Source organism: Rhinolophus sinicus, chromosome 12, assembly GCF_057876585.1.
Source record: "Rhinolophus sinicus isolate RSI-liver-muscle chromosome 12, RSI-T2T, whole genome shotgun sequence".
In the NCBI taxonomy this organism is placed as follows: Eukaryota; Metazoa; Chordata; class Mammalia; order Chiroptera; family Rhinolophidae; genus Rhinolophus; species Rhinolophus sinicus.
Window position 1 is genome coordinate 54,499,459 of NC_142512.1, and position 27,398 is coordinate 54,526,856.

General features: G+C 44.8%; 1 protein-coding gene across 5 annotated transcripts in view; it reads left to right on the top strand.

The window, feature by feature from the left end:
* Window positions 1-27,398, top strand: part of TNRC6C (trinucleotide repeat containing adaptor 6C) — a 119,643-nt gene that overhangs the window by 35,819 nt on the left and 56,426 nt on the right. For 4 of the 5 annotated variants that reach the window (XM_074319472.2, XM_088802424.1, XM_074319476.2 and 1 more), the window contains exons 3-4: window positions 400-421; window positions 18,243-18,560. In XM_074319472.2, the coding sequence (XP_074175573.1) occupies window positions 400-421; window positions 18,243-18,560 (340 nt within the window). The remainder of the gene's footprint in view (window positions 1-399; window positions 422-18,242; window positions 18,561-27,398) is intronic. The other variant, XM_088802425.1, reaches the window with a different exon arrangement.

Here is a 27,398-nt window from a genome sequence, read left to right on the forward strand (position 1 = left end):
GTCCTTTTACAGGTCCTATTAGTAAATATTACAAATTACAAGTCCTAAATCGTATGGTCATGCTGGAATTTCGTGACATTTAACATACCAAATTATGCCATTTGTCTTTGTTCTTGCCTAGGTTAATGTATCTTGTATTTAAACTGTATACCTTTTAAGCTATATTAGAATATAGAGCTCAAATGAGCTTCCAGGTAGTTTTGTTTGCTTTTGGATCAGTATTGGCATATAATCAATAGCATATAGACAATTATACATTTTCCCAGTAATACATTTTAATAAACTAACTGGGCAAAACTTGTTGTAAAATTTCCAATATTAAAATCTGTTTATAAACTTTCATAGATGTGTACATTCTACACATTATTATTCCTAAAGAGTTTCTGGTTTTTTTTTCAGGCTGCTGATCAAAAAACCAAAGGTAAGTGTATTTTATTTTGTGTGGGGTACATTTGATGGTAGCACCAAACTTTTTATGATGAAGATGACTTTTTCTTTAATTGACGGCTAAAAACAAAGACTCAAGCGCTGCCTTTGAACCTGCTTCTTACTATTCACTGTGACATTCATTTATCACTGATTGTACATCTGCATCTCATCGGCTCTTGCTTATCTGAACGCCTAAAGAAGGTTCTGTTAGCTTTCTAAACAGTGCTGTGTAACTTTGCTTTGATTTGATTTCCACCAAACAAGGAGTAAACTGATAAATTGATTCAATTTGAATAAGAACAACCAAAAAGATACTGAATATTTTTAAAGCTTTCAATTTCTCTTTGCCAACTATTTATAACAAAAAGTGACATGTTCTTGAGGTATTCCCTCTTTGCTTATTAATGTGTAAGATCTCTTTTTTTATTCTCCAAGTCCAGAATTTGCTAATTACCGTCTCAATGGGTGTTGGTGGAAACGTAATTCTCACAGTAACTCAGGCAGCCCTGTGGTTTGCTGGAGAAGGCGCAGAATGGAAGCAGCGCTCCAGGCCTCTTCATTGTAGACTTGACATGGGTGGGGGCTGCCCCGTGGTGACAAGTACACACGTGGGAGGCACATCCACAGTGACTTCACTTCTGTAAGCCCCGCGGATCTTGCATTTCAAATGAGAAAGGTAATGAATGAGTGGTTCCTGCCTCATAGGTGTTGTGAAGACTAAATGAGATCCCGCAAGAAGAGGGCTCAGTGCCTTACCCCTGGTTGGTGCTCGGGAGAGGTTAGCTGTGATTTGTATTTCTGCCGGACCGGCACATGCACACAGGTGTACACGCAGACACGGGCGCTGTCAGACATTGCTGACAGTGCTGACTCGGGGTACCGCCATGAGCCCTCTGTTTGTTTGGCATTTTATAGTTTTCAAAGTAAAGTTCACCTATGTTACCGCATTTGAACTGCATAATTGAGCAGGCCAGGTGTTGGTTTACAGTGAGAACCTGAGGCCGATGGCTGAGTTAAGTGGCTGGTTCTCGGTCTAGCAGTTAGTGTAAGGGCAGGACATGAGGGAGCCCGGGCTTCTGACCCGGTGCAGGGGGCCTCAGGGCTCGTCCATCACGGCTGCACTAAGAGATAAGTTTCATCAACAGTGACGATTAAAAGGCCACATGGTTTTCAAAAAGGACAGAGTTTTCTTTCTCAGTTTCAGAAGTAAAGCAAAATTACATGACACTTTTCACAAAGATCCAAAGGGGTACGATACATAGTTGTATTTGAATTTATGATCTTGAATAAGAAACAGTGGTTTCTTTTAATTGTCAGTTAAAAGTACAGAATTAGTGCTCCAAATCATCCGTTTCCTATTTGTTTTAAACATTTTGAGTTTTCACAACCTGATTCAGTACCAGCTATATTCCGTTGTCACTGTCATTGTTTTCTCTTCAAATAGTAACAAATTGCTTATGGTTATACACTGTTCATGAATTACGTTGTCCCGTCACCTTATACAGAGTTATTATTTTCTATTACTGTTCTGATGAGAATTTTCGTGGCTGACTCCAAACTCTACTGGGTTTTTATCTTCTTTTATCTTCTCTAAAATAAATACTGATCCTTTGGGTACAGTTTGTCAGTAAGTGTACTAACTATAACTAGCCTTAGAACAGATCATAGTAATGATTATTAATGTCCTTCTAAACCAGAAAAAGCATTTTGAATTATAAATAATCTAACAGTGCTGCTAGGTAATTCATTCATTTTCAGTTTTCTCAGGCTCTCCATTATTATCAGTTCAAACGATGGTGGTTCTGAGTGTCTGACTGGACACGTGTGTGAAATCACACAGCCTGGGCCTGACTGAACATGTGAGCTATATTGTAGGCATAGTCCTGGTGCTCACACATGCCATGGGTGTACTTTTCCAGCCTTCTAGCGTTTTAATGTATTTCCCCAGCTCTAGTGTGTATAGGAAAAGGGCAGGTCACTCTTTCATCCCCAGCTGCTGGCACTCTGCACCGTCAGGAGGCCTGAGATGCAGCATCCGCGCTCTTCGGCTGCTTTCATGCCAGACTGTGTCTGTACTGGGCCCTGGCGCTTGTTATTTCTCAGGGTTGACGATGTTGACTCCATGAGTAAACGGAAGCTCTGAGATTTCGCCACACGCCCCAAGACTGCATAGCTAGTAAATAGCTGGACTGATGTGCCCAGAATCTTCCTGAAGTTACAGCATCCACGAAAGGGATACAGTAGACATTTACCAAGCTCTTACTGTGTCTCAGTACCTCCTGTGCTTCAAAACAGCCCTGTATCAGAGCTGCTCAGGGAGGGATGCTAACTTAGACGAGGTCACAGAGCTCGTGAGGGGCAGAGTCTGCTTCAGTCCTGCCTCTGACACCAGAGCCAGGCCATGTGTCCTGGCCAGAGGTGAGGACCCATCCAGAATCACCAGGAGCTGTAGACCCCAGCTCTCCACTGAAGGCGGCACCCAGAAGTCTCAGCGCCCTGAGTTGTTGGAATGTAGGATTTGAGTGAGTCCAAGAATACTCTTCTTACACGAGAGCCTACAATTATTCATTAACTTGCATAATATGCGGAATCAATTAACATAGTAAAAGAAGTTAGAATTGATTTTTTTTTTATAGTTAGCCCAAACTAGACCAAATCAGTTAGTAATTTCTTTGCTCTGCGAGAACACATACCACTCAGATAGCGTTAGTGAAGCAGTGCTTCCATTGGTTAGCATTGTATTTGACATAATTTTATCAGTAACTGAAACTTAACCTCTTCAAACTTTCATTTGTTTTAAACATTTTCAGAGAACTCTTTAGGATATATTATACATGTATCTTTCTGCTTTCACCTAGAGAATAAGTAGCCCAATCCATTCGTGGTGGATCAGTCTTCATTATATCGTTAATTACGCTTAAAAAGTTTTTGTATCTGGTTATAACTATTGAACTACGAATCTTCATTTAAGAGATTCATGCAGAATTAAATCTCACTAGAAATTTATCTTTTTTGATTAGCTTAATATAATATATAGCATGCTTCCCACTCCCTACCCCCGAATCTGAAAACTAGGTTTCTCGAAGGTCTGCTTTACAAAATTACAAATAAAATAAATTTTGTCCCTGATTGTTTTTCAGATCCCAGCATGGGATTTCTTAGTTGAGGTCATTTTCTTCTTCTTTTAAGGTTCAGGCCAACTGAGTAAGTTTGCGGCACTGTGTGCCCACATTCCTATCCAGCGCCCTGCCCGGATGTCATGTTTTCTCCGCAGCAAGAAGACACACACTAGTTCAGCTCTGGGGTTTGTGTTCAGAGAGTGGGTGGGTGCACTCTTGTCTCTCCCCAGTTCTCTCCTCTGTACCCCTGAGAACGCAAGTCCTGTGGTGGGGTTGGGTCCTGCACCCCTCAGGAACCTGAGCATGTCTTCTGTTGTGGCCTTCTAGGCTTGGGTGTGGTCGTGGCCATCATCTTTTCCTTATTTTTTCCTTCTGTGATGAAAAATATAAGTAGTATATGCTCATTGAAAATCATTTGAGCATCGTCTAAAAGGAAGTTCAACTTCCCTTGAAACCCCTTCATGCTCAGACGATTACCAGTTAGCATTTTGTTGGCCATCCTTGAATGCGTGTCTGCAGGTACATGCACGTAAACATGTATTTTATATGGACTCGGCGCCCCCCAATTAACACTCCCACCCCCAGCCCTTCAAGGACCTGTACTAAGCAATTTGAGAACCTCTGTTCACAAAATGGTCCTTTGTAATTCTGTTAAATATTGCCTTGCATTGGTGACTAAAGGAAGAGCCAGCTGAACACAATTACCTGTTACGCCTTAGTGAGGCCCTAGATACTGTCACACGGAGAAAAGGGATTCACGTAGAATCCTGTTGTGAAATACCTGTAATGTGTGTTGTGTCTCTGCTGTGGGCTTCCTAGGGTCTGTGTCGCACACTCTATAATGAGGGTTTTCTTCAGTGATCAGTAATCTCTGTCTTTTGTTGTGGGCATGGCCCTTAATTTGGGCACAAGTAACAGCTTTAGATGGATATGATGACTTTGGGAGACGAAATTTTCCATATTGTCTTCTTGGTTTTTAACGGATTTAATGGGGGTTTTGGGATTAACCATAGTAATACTCATAAATGTGAAGTGAATTGAATTTGGTGGTTTTAGCCAGGTTTTCTGAAATTCATAAAATAGAAAGATAAGTTTTCATACAAAAAACTCAAACTTATATTATGTATGAAAGTGAATATCTTGGTGACCCGGTATGGCTCAAACTCCATATAATTAGTGATTTATGGTTTTAGGTCATATACTTTTATAAATTCATACATTTTAGTTAGTTCCCTAATCTTGCTTGAAAGGACTATGTAAGTTTGTGGTCAGGTATTCAACTTTGCCATGCATTCGGTTTGTAATAGTTAATTTTATGAAAACCTTTATGTGCTTTTGTTCATGTAAATCAACTTAAACCATATTCTTTCAGTAGCATTATGTTGGGTGATAAGAGTTTTGGGGTCACAGATTTCATGCACTGTGCTATACTGCCATTGAGGCTCATTCTAAACATACATTTATAAGGCTTTTTTCTCAACATGAATGAGAAGTGGTGACAGTTGGGTTTTAAAGCATGCCCAAGTCCATAGTCAGATATTGATAAAAACAAACACATGAAAACCCACATTTCTGCACTCCAGTGAGGTGGCACTCTGTCCAGCTAAGGCAGTTGATTGCTGTTTGCTCAGTCTTTCAGCGTTCTCAACACAACAATCAGCAGTTACATTTGTAAGCATCATATCTGTGTTTTCCTGCGTTACACTGTGTAATAAAGTTGGCCAGATTCCTCGAATTTACATGCATTCATGTTCATATCCACATAACCAAAGCGAGTATCATTCTGAGTATATGAGTTACTCTTAAAGGCAGTAGCTGAAAGTCTAGCCATCATGCTCAGAACATATTTTTTTTTAATATGACATTTTATCTGCCTGTCTACAAAATGAATAAAATCTTAGAGCTTGAAGGAACCTTAGAGATTGTCCAATTCCTGTGTTGGATGGGAAATGAGATTCACAGAGGTTAGGTGGTTTGTACAAGTTTTGACAGAACTAGAACTTGGGCCCTTATCTCTGGTTGTCAGTTATCTGTTTTTTCTGCTATCATATAAAGATGTAGATATTGTATATCTATTATCAGTATAGCCATTCATTTAGGAAGTATTTTAAGATCTTTACAAATAAGGCCGAAAGAAGTTCCTAAGAGATTTATTATAGAGAGATCTTTATGGGATGATATCTTATTAGGATTTTAAATATTAGATATGGCTTTATTTAGCCATGTTGCTCTAATTTAAAGTAATTACAGTCAGTCAATGACGGACCGCTCATATGACAGTGGTCCCATAAGATTATAAAGGAGCTGTCATATTCCTGTCACCTGGTGACATCGTAGCCCTCCTGCTGTTGTAGCGTAACACATTACTTACGTGTTTGTGGTGATTCTGGTGTAGACAAACCCACTGCGCTGCCAGTTGTAAAAGCACAGCAGATACGATTATGCACAGTGCGTGATACTTGGTAATGGTAATAAACCACTGTGTTACCAGTTTGTATTTATTATACTTTTTATCATTATTTTAGAGTGTACTCTTTCTACTTATTAAAAAGAACGTTTGCTATAAAACAGTATGCTGTGATACACTTGCAGTAGCCTGTCAACCAAGCGTAAATGAATCAGGAGGCTTCCCTAGAATTAAATGACAAAGTTTTATTCAAAGGTCTTAAACAAATTGCAATTCTAGAAACACCACCAGACAATACCCAAAGTGTTCCAAAGAATAAAGGAAGAGGTTGAGAGTTTTTATGTAAAAAGCACGTTCTTGAAAAAAATCAGTCCTGCATCTTAGTTTCTGGATTGGTCTGAGATAGTGATCTTCTAGATGTCGGTGGTCTGACACATGAACGTTCTTCAGGGGCTTATTTATAGGATTACATGTCTCCAGGCATTGATAATGCACTGGGAAGTTCAAAAGTTTACGTTCCCAGGCCAGTTAAACGAAGATAAAATCGAGTGCTCGTGTTTCAGCCCACTTTGATTGAAGTAGTTTCATTAGCTTGACTATAGTGACTCCATTTTTCCTTCACTCTTTCCTCAAGCCTCATACATTTCATATTTACTGTGTCTCTTAATTGCATCGTTTTCTCTTGCGCTTGATTTAATCTCGTGTTGTTTTGTACAGTAACGTGCTGTACAGGCTGGTAGCCCAGGAGCAATAGGCTGCACCACGTAGCCTAGGTGTGCAGTAGGCGACACCATCCAGGTGTGTAAGTGCCTCTGTGATGTTTGCACAGTGACGAAATCGCCTTATGACGCATTTCTCAGAATGTGTCCCTGTTGTTAAGCGGCGCCTGTATTTAACTTGACTCTTAAATCACTGGCAGGAAGAGGATATAATGAATGCATTAATATTTTTTCCATGAGACAAAAGAAAGTGTATTAAGATGTATTTTCCCCCTAATATGTAGGCAATTTAAAAGGATAAAAATTTGTCCAAAAAAAAAACACTAAGCAGGTCCATATATGTAAGTTCTTGATGAAATTCTAGAAGACAGGAAGTAAACGCAGTGAGGGCAGGGAAGCAGCACTGTTCTCTGTTACGGGCCCTTTTAACCGCATCTTGAGGGCACGTCTACGAAGTCTCAGGTAAAGGGAAGCCCACGGCTCTGTTTAGTCTAGCTCGTCACTAAACGGTAAACATAAGGAAGTTTCCAGCTTAGAGAAACTTATAGTTTATAGCTCTAAAGGAAGCTGACAGTCTGCTTTCTGAGAAATAATTCATCAGATTACCTCCTTTTTCTGTTTTAATAGTTTTATTGAGTTATAACTGACACACAGTCAAGTGCGTGTATTTAAAGAGAATAATTTAATATGTTCTGGCATGTGTACATCTGTGAAACCATCCCCACAATCGAGACCACACCCATCACCCCTGGAAACTCTGCATGCGCCTCTCACCCATCAGCCCGGAGTGCTTCCTGTCGCTACAGAAGTGTTTCTTTTCTAGACTGTTACATATAAACGGAATCAGACAGCACGCACCCCAGACTTCTTGTGCACAGCTCACACTTTTAAGAGCCATGCCTGCTGGGTATGTCAGTAATTGTTCCTTTCATTGCTGAGCAGTAGTCCATTGTTGGATGTATCACAATTTGTTACTCCATTCATCTGTTCAGAGACACTTGAGTTGTTTCTCATGTTTAGCTGTCAGGAATAAAAGCTGCTGTGAACTTTCATACACAAATCTGTACGGGGATATGCTTTCATGTGGTAAATGTGTCGGGATAGAATGGCAGGATGTTATGAACGGGATAAGTACCTGCTAGAGCTGGTCACTCTAAGTTGTCCCCAAGCTAGCTGTGAAAAGGCCAAGGACGGATGCATCATCTCAGTCTTCCCAAACCCGTCCCTGAGGCCATTAGAATCGGGCGCTCTTGACAGCGTATCTTACCAAAACGGGGCTAAAACTAGAGAGGTGGCAGTGGGGGTAGGCAGGCTAGCTCAGAGCCCCTGTCCACTGTGTTGGGGACTTCAGAGTTGATCTTCTAGACCAGAGGGACTCCTTGGAAAGCTTTAAGTGGGAGAGTGACATCATGAGATTTATATTTTAGAAAGATCACTGAATGTGCCAGATGAGGCGGCATTAAACAGCTGGAGAGAGGCCGGGAGGCATGGGTGCCGTTGGCCACTGCACAGTTCAGACTCCAGGTGACCAAGCCGAGTGGGCCGGGGTGGACAGAAAGGGGTCAGGCTGATAGAACAGGCCGAGCTCAGACAGTAACTGGCTAATCATTCATCCGGGGGATGTTTATGGAACACCTGTTATTTGCCTGGCGTTGTGCTGTTCGCTATGGGGAGGGAAGGATGTAAGAAAACAGACGTGCTTTCCGCTCTCGTGGAGCTTAGAGATTTACGGGGCACGGACGTAAAACATGCCTCACAACGCTGTGGCTCATTCCTGACTGAGATGTCCACTGTGGAAGGAAAGGAGCACTCACTGTTCAATGAGAGCAGCAGACAAAGGCACCTGAGCTAGCTGGGAGGTGGGCAGGTGCTCTGAGTCATTCTTGAACTGGGATCTGAAGGACCAGCAGCGTGTCACCGGGCCTGGGAGAGGGAGCGAGGGCAAGGCTCCCACACACAGAGGGAGCGGCTTGGGCAAAGGCTGGCTCTGGCTAGCTGGAGTGTGGTGTTTTCCCGGACCTCAACAACGACGACAGACAGCCAGCTTAGCAGGGGAGTAGTCAGCAAGGGGGAGAGTGGTGTTGAGGAAGCTAAAGGTAGCTGGTGACAGCATGGGTGGGGCATGACGGGAGATGGACCTTCTCGTAAGAGCAGTAAAAAGGCTTTTCTTTATCGATGATGTAGTACAGAATTGTACACCTGAAATGTATGTAATTTTACTAACAATTGTCACCCCAATAAATTTAAAAAATAAATTAAAAAAAAAAATCCCTTTGCAGTAGGGCCAGTTTTCTTCCCCTGCCCAGCCTTCTCTGACGAAACTTAACTCGGGCTCCCTCTGCTGGCAGCAGTTGGATTTTGCACTTTGGGGGGAAAACATGGCTGGATTAGTGCTAGTCCACAATTAATTTTTTAAAGAAAACACACACAGTCCTGCTGCAGAAGGCGGCACACATGTCCTGAGAGAAAATTTGGGAGGCATTAATTCCACTTAAACTTTCTGTGTTTCATCAGATAGGATTTGCTGTTTTTCGAGAGCTTGTTCAGTTCAGGATGATTCTACCTGGGGAGAGGTGCGGTCGGGGTGCAGGTGAGGGAAAGAAGCTGTACACTCAGTGAACCTCCTTTACCATTCGCAGTCTGTCCAGTGTGTCGTCTCATTTGGGGAGCATTCCAATTGACGTTACGTACTGAAAAGTTTATAGAAAAGCCAATATATATTAATGCTGTATTGGTTACTCGTCTTTAACATATGCCGTTACCAGATTTTCTATTTTAATCTAAATCAGCCAGTTGTTGTTTAAGAAAACTTAGAAATATTTGCCTGTATGATAAACGTACATTTTCTTTAGAGTAGAAGAATCCAAGGACCAAAACAAAGTAACTGTCTAATGAAATGATACTTGTTGTGAGTAGTCATTATTAAAATAATTTTACTTTAACATTTATATTACCCAGTCTGATATATTTAGAGTAGCATTTAATTTAATATCTTTTAGAGAGGTAACTGTGTTAGAATAGAAAATATCTCTAAACAGCATTTCTCATTAGCAACAGACACCAAGTTAATGTAGTTAGTAGTTAATATTTGTGCTCAATTTGAGTTGGGCTCCTAAAGTTGCCATGGTGACGGATCAGGCAGAAGCCTCGGCAGAACAAACAAGACCACTGCTTTGTACCCCACTGGACCCAGAAACACGCAGATGGACCCTGTTGCTCGTAGCTCACTCCTGCCTACATCTCATTGTGCTAATGAAACTTCTCGCTATAGTATTTGTTGTACAGGTTGCAGAAGAAACTGTAATTGTGAAAATATTCCTTGGAATTACTGATTATTTTAACAGAGGGGAATAGTTCTCTTCCATAATCACATTTGCAAATAGTGAATAATATATATTTGAGTAAATTTAAATTTTAAATTGTAAGAAACTCTGATTCTTCGAGTATATATTCTGCAATGGCTAGAATTAATGCATGATTCTTAAAATATTTCACCTTTCATTGTCATTGGGTGGTGTCTGTGCATAAGGGAAATTCTGAGCTTTACATACAAAACTTAAGTTCTGAGGTGCCATCAATTATAGGACATATCATTGATTTAATAATGTTTTGTTGATGGAGTTTGAGGGTGAATGAGAAAACTATATTAAATTTATGCACCAACTGAAAGATGCATCCAAATTTCAGAACTAAGCCGTGTTCAAGTATGTACGTTCAAGTGTCCCTGTAGGTTAGCATTTACCTGTTAAAAAGTTACTTTTAAAATACGCCTCTCTAATCCATTGCATGCCTACTTGCTAGTATACGTTAGGCTAATGGTGGTAGCTTTTGAGATTCTAACTGTGGGTGTATGTAGGTAAGTCCCGGTCCAGTAAACACCATGAGAAGGAAACCGCTGCTGAATACCTGCTAGCTCATACTGTATGCCGTGGTGTCCAGGTGGACGCAAGATTTAAATGTACTACTTGCTAAAAGAAGTCTGGGCTCTTAACCAGAGTTCAGCTGAAGGGTATAGAAACCACCCTAGCTATTTGAAGCAGAAGTGAGGTTAAGTATAGGGAACTGGGTGCTTATCAAATCACTGAGAGGCCAGGGGAGGGAGCGTGCTTGAGGCCACCAGAAAGGACTCCACACTGAGTCCTCCTGAAGACCTGCTCCTGGGGAAGAGTCAAGAGGCCCCACTGGCACTGCTGACTTCACATGTACAGTGTCACTGCTGCAACCTAGCCATCCAGAAACTGCCACCAGGCTGTCCCTCACCGCCACCAAGGCAGCAGTTGGGAACTGGACCTGCACAGAAACTTCCGCCATGTCCAGGGCTGCGCTTACACTCGGGGGGGGGAGCTGCGCCCTCAGGACAGAGGGCAGCCAGGTCACTGCCTGCCCCATCGCACGCACGCGCGCGCACGCCCAGCTAACGGGGCCTGGTGCCTAGCTCAGGCTCCTTGCAGCTGTGAAGCAGACCCTGCCAGTCCTGCCGCTGCGCATTTTGGGGGAGAGGGGACAACTTTGACAGCTGCTCTGTAACGTTTTAAACGATGGGATGGCTGTTCCTGAACGTTTGTGTAGTGCCTGACACTTTCCAACAGTGGAAATGTGAAACCAAATTGAGGGGGGAGGTTTAGGGCCAGACCAGAGACCTAATCCTCCAATCCTGAGTACAGCTGTCATTCTCTCTGCTTCCTAATCACCATGGTAACTTCTCTGAGTCGCTGCCTACCTTCTTCCTTTCTTTCTTTTAGTTCATACCGACAGTTCAGTTAGTGTGACTTTGTTTTTGTTTTTTGATCAGCCTAAAATACTTCCCATTGCTCCTGAAAGGAGGAAGACGAGGATTATTATAACTGACAAAGATTCTTTGCTTGACCAAACTTTAATCAGGCTACTAGACCATCTCCCAGGCCCATCTGTGCACTTCCTCGTAAAATCAGCTTTAGCAAGAACCCTGCTGAGTCCGTTTAACCAGAACCCCCCACCCCCAGGTTCCTCATCCCCTACCCCACTCCCCCTCCTCAGGTGATGTCTGATCACTCTCACCTGCATCCTGTCTCCCCGTTTAGCCAGAACCCCCACCCCCAGGTTCCTCATCCCCTCCCCTCCCCCCTCAGGTGATGCCTGATCACTCTCACCTGCATCCTGTCCCCCGTTTAGCCAGAACCCCCACCCCCAGGTTCCTCATCCCCTACCCCACTCCCCCTCCTCAGGTGATGTCTGATCACTCTCACCTGCATCCTGTCTCCCCGTTTAGCCAGAACCCCCACCCCCAGGTTCCTCATCCCCTCCCCTCCCCCCTCAGGTGATGCCTGATCACTCTCACCTGCATCCTGTCCCCCGTTTAGCCAGAACCCCCACCTCTTAGTAGTTTTCCATGCGCTGCCCCCACCCAGCTCCTTGGCTGTGAATCCCCACGTGCCCGTGCGTTGTTCCCAGTCTCTCCCCCACTGTGAAATCCCCCTGCAGTGGTCCCTGGACCCACTCGATGGTCCTGAATCAGGTCGACCTTAACCATCTTTAGCAGGTGGCATTGACTTTCCTCCTCTAACATAACGTAAACACAGTGCACTTACTACATGCCGAACGCTCTTCTAAATGGTCCTCTGCACATGCATTCACTCCTCAGAGGACCCTCTCATGAAGGCATTGTTCCCCCACTTAGCCACATTTTACAGATGGCACAACTGAGGGCCAGAGAGCTTAAGTAACCTACCCAGAGTCCCCAGCCAGTAAGCGGCAGAGCTGAGGTTTAACCCCCGAGTCATGCTATGCGTCCCAAGAAGTGTATGGAGTGACCTGTGCCAGTATGTGTGGCGATCGTCTCTTCAGGGGAGGTGGAGTGTGCAGTCAGGGCGGGGGCGAAGGGAGCTTTGGTGGAACTGACGGCATTTTCTTACTAAGCTGGCATCGGGTACATGGAGGTTTGTTGATTATTTCATCTTACGCCTTTTTGTACATCGTAAGTACTTCCAAATAAATTTTTAAAGAAAAGCATGTCTTGGCAGTATGACTTGGGTGATCAGATGGAAACGCCTCAGTGCACTGGGCACCCCAGGCTCTCCTGCTCTGTGAGGTCCCTGGGGAGGAACTTAACCTCCTGAGTGTGTTCCTGCTCTATCTGTAACCAGAACAACGAGGCTGCTGCCACTTGTGGCCATGTGGCCATGTCGTTTCCCTTCCCTGGGAAGGGGATGCCGGTCGGGGCCACCTGGCTCTAGAGCTACACAGACGTTCTTGATGAAAGTCACCTGCTTCTTGAGTTTAAAGAGCACATGATGGTCTGTGCATGAGTTTGTCATCAGAGGAGCCTGCCCCAGACGACTCCCCAGAACTGGAGGCCCCAGACTTCTCCACCTGCTGCGGCCAGGATCACCGTGCAGCGTCCTTCCGCCAGGCTGCCCCCAGCTGCCACCCCAGCTACTGGCCACGTGCTGGCACCCAGGATCCTTACCCAGTCTGTGCTGCCTCTCCAGCCGCATGTCCAGCAGCGCTCCCTCGGCCCTGTCCCAGGCCTGGCAAACAAGCTGCCCCACAGCAGCACCTGCCCAGACGTGGCTCCAGCTCCCAGGTGGGAGTGAGCACACAGACGGGCACGCACGCTTCACCTAGCTCAGCTTAGCTGTCACTTCCTTGGAGGAGCTCTCTCTGAGTCCCTCACCTCAATTAGGTTCCGTTCCACTGTTGCTTGTAGCATGCTTATGGTAATGTGTATGTTTGTAGAATCATTTTGAAGGTAATATCTATCTCTTAGACTATAAACTTCAAGGTTTGGAACCATCTCTTTATTTTCCTCAGTGCACCCAATGCCTGACACAAGATAGGCACTCATTAAATATTTCCTAAATTAGAAAATAGGGAGAGGCTAAGTGAGGATACTGACACATTTTGTGGGGGGTGAAAAGAGTGGAAGGCAGATTAAAATGAGAAACAGTGAAGTTTGAACCCTATTTGTCCTGCCCTGCTTCCTCATTATTCACAGCACTTAACACCTTCTGGTGACTATGTAGCCTATTATGCATGTTCGGTGTTTGTCTTCCCAGCTAAGGTGTGAGCTCCACTGGGTGGGAGTCTGCCCTTTTGTCCACTGGTTCACCCCCGTACCTAGACAGTGGCCGGGCTGTGCAAAGGCTTGGCAGGTGGGTACTGAATGAATGAGCCGCTTCTGCCTCAGGGACCTTGAAGTCATGGGCTGAGAGAGGGAGTGGGTGGTGTGAGGATTCCGAAGCATGTAGGGCAAATTGTAAACAGTTACAATGAGGGCCCTTGGGCAGACCATGCTCGATTATAAGAGGGCTTCTTAGCAGCAGTGGGGCTCAGCATAGCGGAAGTGGGCAGAAGGCCTTGTCACTTTCAGACAGTCTGGACGTTGGGGTGGTACAGGAGTTTGAGCGGCACAGTGAAGGGACGGCCAGGGGCTTGTGCTGAGACCCAGGCCAAGACAGACCCACGTAGTGACCAGGCTGGAGTGAAAGTCAAGGAGCCTGGGCCAACCAGGGCAGCTCCCTTGCTCTTGCTCTGTGACAAGGTGTTGTAGAAAGTTCTGACAAGGAGCATCCTTAGCTTCCTGCCCTCGTTGTAGCCTGTTGTTTAGAAAAGCAATGGGGATTTATAAGCTGTTTGGACCCTATTGTGACCGTGCCCTCTGAAAATCTGAACTGAAAGCAGAAAATGGTTTCTTGGAAGAAAATTGTTTTAACACTTGCTTTCTTATATAATAATTTAACAACTACCTTTTCCACCAGCAGATGTCACCCTCCTTTAAAAGGAAAAAGCTTATTAGGCAAAGGAGCCTAACTCAAATTTCCAGCTTGCTGGAAGTTCTTTTATTAGCTATGTCATTATTAACTGGTTACTACTGTAATTTTTTTCTAAATAAAACAGATGATTCGTTGATGGCCTGTAAATGAAATGGAGCTGAAATGCCCATTGCCTTGAGGTGTGCTGTATGAAAGCAGTGCCGTGCCGGGCAGACTGGTTTGTGATGCCCCAGATGTCATTAAGGTACGGTCATCCGGTCGGCTGTTTGACAAGAGGAATGTCAAGGCCACTTTGAGACCCGACTCTTTGTCTTTGGGCAGCAATAGATTGAGCAGTTCCCATCTGAAGAGGTGTACGGCTCTTTAGAAACTGCCCACTTGATTTATTGCTAAGAATAGATGCAAATTTGGAGATTCTCCACTTATCAGTTGAGATTATGTTAACTGGCGGCTAGTTTCGAAGACCTGAAAAATAACTGGCTTAAACCAGAGAAGGTAGATCACTGTCTCACATAAAAGGTGCTGGGGCACAGGCCCCAGGTTAGAACTCATGGTTCCCTCTTGGCGAGTGAAGCTTCTCCTTCCTTTCCTGAGGGTCCCGGGCGACGCCCACACCGGCAGCCACACCATGAGCATGGCCGGCGGCTGGAAGTGTTACCATCACAACAATGGGCATTTGGTAACTAACCAAGCCCTGTGCGGCGCTGTACTCCTGCCCTTAGTCTGTCTTGTTAATTGAACAAATAGTGACACCCTTCTGTACGTGTGGTAAGGCGCTAGCACAGAGCTGTCGGGAAATCTCTCACCTGGAAAAGCTGTGATCTACCACAACCGATGGTCCTTTATGAAAACAAACTATTTAAATTTAACAATATTTCTGAGAAACCAGCTCAAATCTTACCTTTCTCCAGAAGACAGACTAGCACCATTCAGTAGAAATAAAATTCAAGCCACAAATGTGAGCCACATAAGTGATTTTAAGTATTCTAGTAGCGACATTTTAAAACTAAAAGGAGACAGGTGAGATTGTTTGTAATATATTTTTAATTCAGTATATCCAAAATGTTATTTCAACATGCAGTCAATATAAAAATGGTAAACAAGATTCCTATTTTTTGTACTGACTCTGAAAATGTATATACTGACAGCTCAGTTCAGACCTCAAGTGCTCAGCAGCCACATGTGGTTGGCGGCGACCATATGGACAACACGTGGTCAGCCATGTTTCCTCTCTAAGTGGCTGACTTCCGGTCAGTACCGACTACCTGCTTTCCGTGTCCTGTGGTTCTCATTTCTCCAGCTGAGTGTTGGCTCACTTAGGTGAAAAACTGGTCGTGCTTTAGTGCCTTCCTGCAGCAGTCAGCACTGTGCTGGGCTCAGACCCAGGAAATTGGTGTTGGGCCTTTGGATGCATTCAGTTAGAAGGGTGACCCATTCCCAGCAGGACTGTGCCGTAGGCAACTGAAGATTGAGGCTGGACTAGAGCTGGGGGCAATGTGGGACAGTATTTGGGTTCAGTGGCATAGACATGATGGTCAAAAGTTAGGCAACAGGATGGCCTCTTCAGAGTGTCCAGGGCAGATGAATGAATCCAAAGCCTTGAAGTCCGTTTGTGGTTCGAGGGCCCGCGGAGCCAGGAGTCTGCAGGGCACAGGAAGGGGTTGGGCAGTTCACCCCATCTTCTGCTGATAGATCTGACGTAGAGTGAATTTTGTTTTACCTGTAGGTCAATGCTATATTAAAAGCATCTGGGTTTCTAAGAGCGTAATCTAATAATCTCTTAAACTTAATATATTTCCTTTGTTTTCTTAAGTAATAGCATCATATTACCTTTTCACTCAGTAGTCATGAAGGTGATCGTCACGACTGGAGAGGAGACATGGGACAAGTTAATTACAACTATTTTTATTTTCTTTTAAAACAAGACCCACACAAGACTGAGTTATTGACAGCAGTGGAAGCAGGCAGACCCCGGAAACTAGGATGGTCGGGAAGTGCTGAGGGCGTCCTGAGGTTAGGGACCATGAATTCCTGGTGACACCTAACTGCATGGCTGTGATTTCTTGAGAGCCTTTGTGATCTGAGTCTGGGTAGAGAGAGAGGACAGTGGCTTCATCCAGGATGGAGGGTTTGCGGGCAGGGCCTTGAGGATAGACTGTGCAGACATGTCATGTCGGGCCCCAGGGGTGGACGGCGGGACCCGCGGCGGTACACGAGAAATGCTGTAAAAGGAGAGCAGTAACGTCTCATGTTCCCCCGCAGTGTTGACTGGACATTGTCTTACGATGTCACTTATATATGTAAGGTGTACACAGAAGTAGGTACAAATGTGTCTCCTGTGGAGCTTTTACTCAACTGTACAACCAGAGACATTTACAAATTAAGTAGAAAGAAAAAATGTTTTTTCAAATAAGGTGAATGTAATGTTTATTGGATATGACTGTTTCGAGCTCAAAATGGGAAGGACCGTTGAGGCTCAGGTGCTTTCGCACTTGACATGTCTGTGCTCCCTCCACATGCAGGGTCACTACTCACGTCACCTTTCGCGTGTGGCTTGTTAGTGCGGCCGCATCAGGTTATCACTCAACACTCCTGCGCCTTTTTTCTATTTAAATTCCTGTGAGAGCTTTGCTATGCACCATACTCTGATAGCATTTTGACTTTCACTTAATGCAAATACAGTTTGGAAATTAGCCCACCTGTGTTCTTTCCCAGTAAGTGTGGGGTGGAGTGTAGTAGTGTGGTAGATACCATCACCACAGACGTTTTGGTTATTCACATAATCTTGACTCCACCAGTATATGTATTTTTAGACTGTCAATCAGAATTAAAATATATATATAAATTCATAGACATCTGAGCTTGGAGAAACACTGACCACGAGCACTGGTTCTCAGGCTGTGGCCCAGGGACCGCCCGCATCAGCATCGCCTGGGAACTTGTAGGAAACAGAGTGATGGGTGGAAACTAGACTTTTGGTGGTGAGCACACAGTAGAGTAAATAGATACAAAATTATAATATCGTGCACCTGGAATTTATATAATGCTATTAATCAGTGTTACCCCAATGAAAACAATAAATTGTAAAAACAGAAACAAATTCGCAGCCTTCGGCCAGCCCCGTGGCTCAGGTGGTTGGAGCGCCTTGCTCCTAATGCCGAGGTCACCGGTTTGATTCCCACAGGGGCCAGTGAGCTGCACCCTCTACAACTAAGATTGTGAACAACATCTCTCCCTGGAGCTCGGCTGCCATGAGCAGCCGGCGTGAGCTGCCACGAGCTGCTGTGAGCAGCCGACCGACGACCGGCAACCGACTGCCTCAGTTGTGGGGAGCACAAGGCTCATAACACCAGCGTGGGCCAGGGAGCTGTGTCCTACACAACTAGACTGAGAAACAACGGCTTGAACCAGAGTGGGGGGAGGAGGGGAGATGGAAGAAGGGGGAGAAAAAATTCTCAGCTTCCCTTCCCCTCCAACCTACTGAATCCCCTCAGTGGGGCCCAGGAGTCCGGGCTTTGATCCGCCCTCAGGTTGCGGCTGATACGAGCTGAGGTGTGAGAACTGCTGCTCTAACCTAACCCACCCAGTTTACAGATGAGGAAGCTGTGGTTCAGGAGATGCAGTTCAGGTTCAGGGTGCAGTTAGCTCAGAGGAGAACTGGGTGTCAGAGCTAGAACTCCAGGCGTTAGGCCGTCCTGTCCCCAAAGCACTGCATGGACATTTCTCTCCCAGTCTTTCATTTTGTTTCCTTTGGTTTGGGTTGGGTTTTCAGGCGGTGTTACTAAAGTTTGGGGTCTTCTCATTTTGTTCCTTGTAGTGCCAGAACCTACTAAGACCTGTTCAAGCCAGCCCCAACCTGCCGGTCCCAGTACTTCCACCAGCACTCTCTCCAGCAGCAGTAATGGCAAGCGTGCCTCTGCCAGCGGCCAGCAGCCAGCTGCATCCCGTTACCTGCCTCGCGAGGTGCCTCCACGCTTCCGCCAGCAAGAACAGAAGCAGCTATTAAAGAGAGGTCAGCCATTGCCTACGGGGGCTCTGACCAGTGTCAGCCCAAGCCAGGGTGCTGGGCCTGCAGGGCTAAGCCCTCCTCCCCTCCCTGGAGCCGGAGCGCAGCAGCCCAGTAAACTCCAACCAGGTAAGCCCACACAGAACGCGGCGTCCTTTTCTCTGAGACCGGGTGTGCTGTTGCCAGCTTTGCTGCCCAGGAATACAAGTGGGCAGATTGTGGTTCATATTCACTATATACATATGGTAGAGCTGGCTACATAGAGAGATGATGGATGAATCGATAGATAGACGATAGATACATTTCAATTGGATTTTAAAGTTTAATTCTGTTTCCCCCTACTTTCTAATATTATTTCTCATATATTTTCACATGGCATTAGCTACTTCAGCCAAGTCTGTTGCTTACCACAAACTGAAGGTCTGTCCATCAGGGCATGGAAATCTGTCCAGGCAGATGCTGTAGGACCTGCATGAGGACTTTTAAATAAAACCCTCTCTGTCAGCCCACTAGGGTGGTGCCTGAGTGTGCACACGCATCTCTGCAGGGAGCTGATAGCGTTTGGTGGACAGTGGGTGTTTGTGATGGTAACGAGACAGTCGGAGGCAAACCTGCCTGACAGCGCGTGTGCAGCCTCGCGGTGTCCGGCTCCCAGGCCACCTCCTGCCTGTGGCGTCTGCCTGCGCTGAGAGCCTCGCTTTCTCTCAGCTCCCAGGAGAGGCCACCCCTGCTCATTGCTCCCCAGCTTCCAGAACATTGACATCGCATCTCTCGTCTGTCCTCTTCCCGTTTACATCCTGACCTTAAGGATTTAGACTTTAAGACTTTTTTTAAACTAGAGTTTTAGAGAAATTTTTGGAAGAGAGCAAAATACATGTATTGAACTGCCACGTTTCGGTTATTTTCTTAAATCTCTCTGTTTTGACAGTTGGCACCCGTTTTAGCATGGACACCATATTTGCTGATGGTAGTGAAATTCAGGTCTGTAATTAGAGAAGCAAGGAGGCTTGTTGTATTAGATTGGAATTTGAAAGAAACATGTCACAAGTCATATTAATATTTGTTTTCTCTCATGTGCTGCCTTTTATAATTCCAACATGACACAAAAGTATTTATAGCAGTATTTCTCAAAACCGTGACTTTGTGGTATATTCGGAACACATATTTTTAGACAACTTTGCCATGTCTCTTCAAATAGCCTTGGCTGTCATCTGCTAGATTCCTGGTAGAGGGAGTAGAGGTCAATGATTGTCAGCAAAAAGAAAGAAAGAAAAGAAATGATCAAATATACTTACTGACCAAGAACATAGTCCCACCTACGTAGCTGCCAGCAGTTTATAATCAAATGTACAGTTACGGTCAGCACTGAAATGTGGTCCTCAGGAAAATCTTAACAGAGATAGATTTATAGTCACACCGCAATAGCTTGCTACATATATACACTGTGTTTCCCCGAAAGTAAGACCTACGTGGAAAATAAGGCCTAGCATGATTTTTCAGGATGACATCCCCTAAACATAAGCTCTAATGCATCTTTTGGAGCAAACCTTAATATAAGACCCGGTCTTATTTTCGGGGAAACATGGTATTAATTTAAGATGCTCATTTTGAAAAACTGAAGAATTAAAAAGTACGAAAGCTGGATCAGTGGAACTCAGTTTGAGTTGACTAATCCTTAAGAAGTTAATAGCAGATCATTTCCAGTGGTAAGAAAAGTAAGATTGGGAGGTATTTCAGCCCAGCACATTAATTTTTGTTTTTTCCCCAAGTGTGTCAGTATGTGGAACCTCCCTCCACACACACATGCACACACACACGCACACACGTTTCAGTGTGCTTAGCAAGGATTGAAGGAGTGGGTGGAGTTTGAAGTGCCTTTGCCATGGCTGTAAAGAATCACATAGTCCAAACCTGCTAAAACGAACGAGCATCCTCGTTCCTCACACCTGAGTGTTTGGCCATTTTTCTGCTCTGTCCATGGGGCAGGGCCTTGCAGTCCTTACTGTCAGAATGGAAGGCTCCTGTGTTCGTTCCAGTAAACCGAAAGGACTGACAGATAAAATGACAAAGTTTTAAAAGAACTGAAACATGAAATTGTATGTTTTCTTAGCTGTGTAAGTGTAGATAAATTTTATATCCTGTCACAGCATAAGACAACTGGTGGAATATGGAGACAGACCTGGCCCGACAGACTTTCTTTTCCTTTATGCACCACATGCTTCCCAAAAGGATGTCAGTAGATGTTTTGTGATTTACATTAACCTGTCAGGCTTGTTCGTGTATCGAAAAATTGCAGCCCCAAGCTTCGCTGTTTCTTAGAGAAGCCTGTGCACTAAGCTTAACACTTTCTCACTGCCTGTGTCCTGTTGTTACCCGATCAGAATGAGTAGGCAGGCAGTAGTGAGTACCACTGAACTTGCACACCTCTACGAAGGGGGCAGAAGACGCTGACCTTTCCGGACTTCAGCTCCTGAGAGCCTGTCTTCCTCATGCACTGAGCAGAATACCTCCTGAATGCCCCCTGAGTACTGTGTAGTAGGGATGGCCAGCTCACAGCCGTGGTCCGCTGGAAGGACCGGAAGTCAGTACACTACTCACAGATGCCATGTGCACACACGGAAACAGCAGCTAACCCAGACCACCGGTGCGGCTGCCAAGGAAGGCTTGGCGCTGGACGCGATGGGAGTGCGTTTGGAGCAGCTGTGCAGAGCAGGTGATAGAGCAACCTGCGTGCACAAAGGCACACACCCACATTATAGGGCCTCCTTGGGTAACAAAGGGGTTTCAGTGTAGCTAGGGGACAGAATGCAAGGGGGCAACAAGAGGAAATGGGGTACAAAGGTGGGCTGTCAGTATTACTAAGTAATAGCAATACACTGGCCCCAAAACTTACCGTACGATCAAGTCAAATTCATATTCAAAGCTGTTCAACATACTGCTTTTGGGACTTGACAGGCTAATTCTAACATCCATCTAGAACAAAGGTGCATAAAGTAGAATCGCCAAGAAAATTTTGAAAAAGAGTAATGAGTTACCAAATGGAGCTGTGATCCTCTAATAATTACAACAATGTGTTAGTGGGGCAGGAATAAGCAAATCGATTGATGAACTACAATGGCGAGCCCAGGGGATAAACACATGTATACATGGAGACCTGGGTGGGCGGGGATGTGACATTACAGATCATGGAGAAGTGACGCTCAGATCAATACTGTGCAAGAGGGCCGTGTGCACACAAAGCTGAGCGCTACTGGAAGGCGGCCTAGGAGAACGTTTCCAGATCTTAGGGTGAGATTTTTCTCGGAAGCCAGAAACCATGAAAAGAAAGGCTGACAAATTTGAGTGTGTAAAAGCTAAAAACTTTTGTACAGACCCATAAATAAAACCAGAGAGGAAATATCAAGCATTCCTACAAATCCACGAGGAAAAAAAAGTCCAATAGAAAAATGGGCAAAGAATGTGAATAGGCAGATCATAAAACTCTATGAAAAATGAGTTCTAAACATATTGAAAATAATATTATGATCAGGGAAAACACAAATGAAAATGACAACAGCAGTAATATACTAGTTTTCACTTACCAATTGCCAAAACTTTAAAATCTGCTATAATCACCACGGAACTATTGATTGAGTGCTGAGTCACATTTGCTAGAGCCAAGTTGTTTAGTCTTCACAACCAGACTCCAGAACCACCACACCTGACTGGTGAGAGTGGGAAAGGGCTGTGCGTAGGAATGCGGATAGGTACACGCTCTAAGGAGAGCAATTTGGCAGAATTTGTCAAACTTCTGGGTGCTCCTGTCTCTGACCACCCCCGTTCCATCTGTAGCAGTGCGTCCTGCAGACACGCAAGAGCACGGCTCTTTCTCGCCAGCCTGATGCTCAGCGGTCACTCTTTGCCCTGTGGCCTGAACGAGTGATTGGTGAGTTGAGACTGTCGAGAGACAAGAGGGACAAGAACCGAGTTGACTGTTGCGTCTTTGGGTCAGTTACAAGTGGAGTAACATTAACCGTCCGATGACCGGCATCGTGCTTTATCATACGACGATAAAGAAGAACCTGTGTCTGAGGACCAGTTGGACTCGCGCTATGTCTCGGGCCCCAGAGAACAGCAGTTGAAACATCCTCCCATTTCCTCTCAGGTTGCAGGTTCTGCCATGCCCTGCCTGTGTCAGCTTAGTGCCAGCTCTGTGTTAACCCTAGCTGTTGTGGAGAGGCGTCATTGGTTTTGTCACATTATTTAAGTCAACTTCACACATTTGCTAAGATAACCAAGACTTCCAATCCTGGCATGCAGAAGATGTCCTGGGTGCTTCTGAGGTTCCATACGCTGGTGGCGGAGTGATAGTAAATTTAAAGCAAGAACAGATTCGTTATAGTGAGCTCCAAAATAAGGAAATTTTCCAGCGTCAAGAAGACTGTTCCCATTAGTGTTTGATGCCATGACTCCACTCCTGTGGGTTGCATCCCTCATGGGAAACAGGCTTTCATGCAGGTGTGCCCAGAGCAGCCAGGGTGGAAAGGGCCAGCAAACGTCCTGCAAGGGCTGGAGAGGAGCTGAGGGGGCCCTGGGAAGAGCCCGGGGAGGAAGAGGGCCTGTGGGCATTTCAGTTGCAGAAAGGCTGCTCTGAGAACCCAGGAGGCCACCGACTCGCCAGCTCAGAGGATAGAGGTGAAACGAGTGGGGGAAAGGACTGAGCAGTGAGGCAGGAACGGCCCCGTGGGAGGGCCTCTTTCCTTCCTCCGTCATTGGCAGTGTCCAAAGAGACGAGTCCCCGGGCGGAAGGACCTCTGAGAAGCCAGGGTTCCTCCCACGCCTGGTTCCAGGTTCTCCCTTTAAGTAATAACCGCTTGCCCTGAAATAAAACATTGACCTGCTAATAAAAGGATACAGGGGAAACTGGATTTTTAACTTCATGTATTGAATTGGAGGGGAGCTCGTTTAGCCAACTGGCAAAAAATGTTAACTGGTAAGATAAGTGTTAGTATGTAAATGTAGTGATTCTAGTTCCAGAAAAATGTCATTTCGTTATGTTAGTTTCTATTCAGACTATGTTTTTGCAAATCTGAAGCGTAAGTGCAGCTTGAAACACTTGAGAGCTTTTTTTCTTCTTTGAAAAAAACAAAACCTTTTTCGTTGTGCTAAAGGCAGAACAATGTATTATTTTGGTGGTTGCTTTGTACATTTATAAACAGAGGCTTTGATTAATATGCGGCTGTGTTTGCTACTTAGATCTTTTTTAGATAGAGGCAGGAAAGTAATTAAGAAGTTGGATGCTTGCCAGTTTACATATGGGGCTAATTTCAAATATTGGAGCTGGTGTTGGTATGCCAAATGTTTAGGGGTGTTTCGGAAGAATGAGGAAGAAGGAGGAACGGAAACAAAGGCAGTGTGAGTGGTAGTTTACTTGCATGCAGCCCATGGGCAATATACTGTTATTCTCTTGGCTGACTTTCAAAAACACAGCAGAAAACTGGCTCTGCTGCTCACTGTGACTAGGTCCTGAATAAAAATGTCTGTGACAATTGAAAGAATTGGAAGAGGAAGGAAGATCGGTTTAGTGTCAGCTGCAGTTAGATAATCAGAGCTCTCAAATCCCCTCCGTGGGCACCTCCCCCAGCTGGAGGGGATGAAGCGATGCCTCCTGGAGTGGGAAGGGCACTGCCAACTCCTGCCCGGCCGGCTGGCTGCCCGCGGGCGCCTGCAGGTTGCCTGGGCGCAGGCCTGCCCCTGGACTTTCCTGGCAGTGCGACAGGATGAGGCTGTCGCTGTACACGGCTGACATGGTGGAGCTGAGAGCCCAGACGACCCCAGATTCAGGCGTACAGGCAGCTGGCTCGCAAGGTAGTGTCTCCTGGGGGGTGGGAGGCACCTTTCTGCAGGTATTTCTGCCCCCGTCAGCCCTGGCAGAGCAGGAGAAACGAAACACGCATGGAGCAGAGAGCGCGTGCTTGTCCCAAGTCGGCGTGAGACATGCCATCCAGACAGCACGGCAGCTCTGTGCTCTGGCTCCCGGCTGCAGGGCAGGCTGATAAAATGGCGTCTTGGAGGAGCTGCCGGCTCCAGCCCTGCTGCCCAGTGGCGAGCGTGGCATCCCTGCCGCCCGCGGGGCTTCCTCCACTTCCTTAGCATTCGCCAGCCTCCCAAAGGAGGAAGCCATTCATTTTGCCCCACTTTTATTATTGTTCTAATAGGTTCCGAACCTTGAAGAAGCAATCTCCTTTTCCTGCTCATTTGGAGAAAAACCCAGGCAGTAAGCTTATTCTCTTGGACACTTTCATTATTGTTTCCAGTAAACCTTTCACTCCAAAACCTTGTACTCTGTTCTGCATTTCATAATTCCTCGTCATAGAAGTGGGCAGATGAAGTGTGTCGGAGTCTGTCCAGCGAAGGAATTCGGAATTCAAAGTACTTTCTCCCCGAGATTTTTCCACACAGTTAAATGCAGTCGAGGGGGAGGCGTTTTGGTTTCCCAAAAGCTGAAAACAGTTGTTACATTTATTCCGTCCCTTGGAAACCAAGTGACAAGGAATTTGTGTTACCAGTAAGCATTAGTAAACATGTATTTTCACTGATAGCAAGCCTTTAGGATTCTTTTTTATGATACATATTTTAGTTTATTATTTTGTCATTTCAGTTGAAAGGATTGTGGTGATACAGAACGAATTATGTACTATTTGTGTTGGGACTAATTAAGCATTCTGCACACTTCTGAGAAAATCTTGTCCACACTTCCCTATCTGATTAATTTGATACCTAATTAAAATGTTGCTTACTGTAGCTTTTGGACACTGTTTGTTAAATACTTTAACTTGAAAATTCTATCTTTATATCTTTAACATTTTAGAATTAAGAGCAAAAAAGAAAACTTTTCTCTTTAAACCATGCTATCATGTAATCCTTTTTAATCTCTTAAGACAGTTGTGTTACTTAAGACTTTTATAGTACCTATTTTTAGAATGTGTAAACCATTTAAATGGCAGAAGAAAAGACAATTTAACATTATACACAAGCTTCATCACTTTTTAAAGCCTTTTAGGGGAAATTATTTTGATATGAATGGTATAGTGGAAAGAACACTAGAATTTTATCCTGCAAATGCAGGTTTAGTTTAGTCCTTACTGCTTTTTAGTTCCAACACCTTTTCCAAGTTTGACATCTCTCAGCTTCATCTCCCATCTGTAAAAGTGTGGGTATAATTTGTGAGGTTCAGGTCATTCAGTGTGTATGGAAATACGGGGAACTTCAAATAGCCAAGTGTCAAAAGTGCTGTGAAGTATGTGATGTCTTATGGACATGAAGACTGTCTCATACGCTCCCAGACTTGCTATATATCACGAGTGTGGATTGTAGTCTTCTGAAGCTCCTGGGCTGCCCAGGAGGGTCTGGAACCCCTGCCAGAGAACCACAGTCTCGGTTCATTTCAGCACTTTCGCTCATTTCAAAATGCCGTTCCTAGAACTCAGTCACGTCACAATTTCTTTTCCCATAGTTCTGTCGTTTAGACTACTACTAAAAAATAGATTTGTGAATTGCTAAATTGGAAGGACTAATGTGTGTTCAGCTGAACCTGAGCGTCTGTAGGTACTTGAGATTGAGGACCCTGACTCGAGTCGCATAGGGCAGGCAGAGTACGGGGCCCCAAAGTGCAGAATCAGAGGTGTTTGTAAAGAGGGCTCCTGGGGCACCGGGAACGTATCAGAACTAGAGACAGCAAGGCCGAAAATCAGAAGTGTAGAACCACAGCCTGGAGTCCCTTTTACTATTTGTCCTTAGCTTTTTGTGTTTTACGTAATGTTCATTTTGATCCTAACCCCAAAAGTACTTTTCTTGGAAAAAATTTGTATTATTTTGGAGTTCTCAACGCGTAATCACAATGAACTACATCATAATATTTGACCCTTTCGTTTTTTTCTCCTTATCTACTGTTTTCATCATCAAAATAGGAAGGTATTTTTAGTGGTTTACACAGTAAGTAAAGACACATAGATAAATGTATGACAGATTCACTTTTTTGCCTCCTTTAAGCCCCTCCAATGAATTCTATTTCTAAGGATTGCCAGCCTTCTCAGCTTGAGCACAAGTCCATTTCAGAACAGACTTGAGCATTTCCGCTCATTGGTGAGAAGTGAGCCTCTGGAGATCTCCTTTCAGAGCAGTAACACCCTGCGACTCACCCAACAGGAAGGCTTATCTCAGGACCACCTCGTTCCTTCCTGCACTTGTGCTTTGTGCCAGCTCAGCTCGCATTGGCTCAGTTCTGTGTTTTCATAGATTTTACTCTCCTAAGTAGGTGTCTTGGCAGGGCTGCCATCTAAGGAAATGGGGACTAAAGGTGAAAAACCGTTCGCACCGTCCGGATTTCTGGCTGTATCGTGGGAAAGTAATCGGAGCTTACCAAACTCAGTTATCTTTGACAAAGGTGAAGTGTTCCAAACTTGCCGGATGTGGGGAAAATTAGAACTTTGGCTTATTTTTAACATAAAAAAACATAGGGAAAGGCTTTAAGGTTTGCCGTGTGGATTGACATGGGGCCTTATATTGGTCATCCAATCTTAGCTCTCATTTCCCTCATTTGCTCGGTTTCATGTTTTTGTTGGAGCAGCAGTTGAAAGTAAATCGCAGATATCATGGCACTTGAATATCTTCTGTACACCAAGGTGTCCTCATATGTGACCACAGCACGATTATAAATTTAGGAAATTTAACATCGATCTAATACCATGATCTAATATATCTCAGTATAATGCATTTCAGTTTTACCAGTTGTCCCCATAATGTCCTTTATAGCACTCGAATTGCCTGTATTTGTGGATGCCCACCTCGCACAAATGGAAAGTGAGATGATAAACTATAATACTACTAAGATTGTTTCAGATGTAAAATAATAGCTGAGTATGACGTATAGTCCCTGTCTTGTTTGTTTGTTTCAAAATTTTCAGAGAAATACCTAGAATCTGCTCT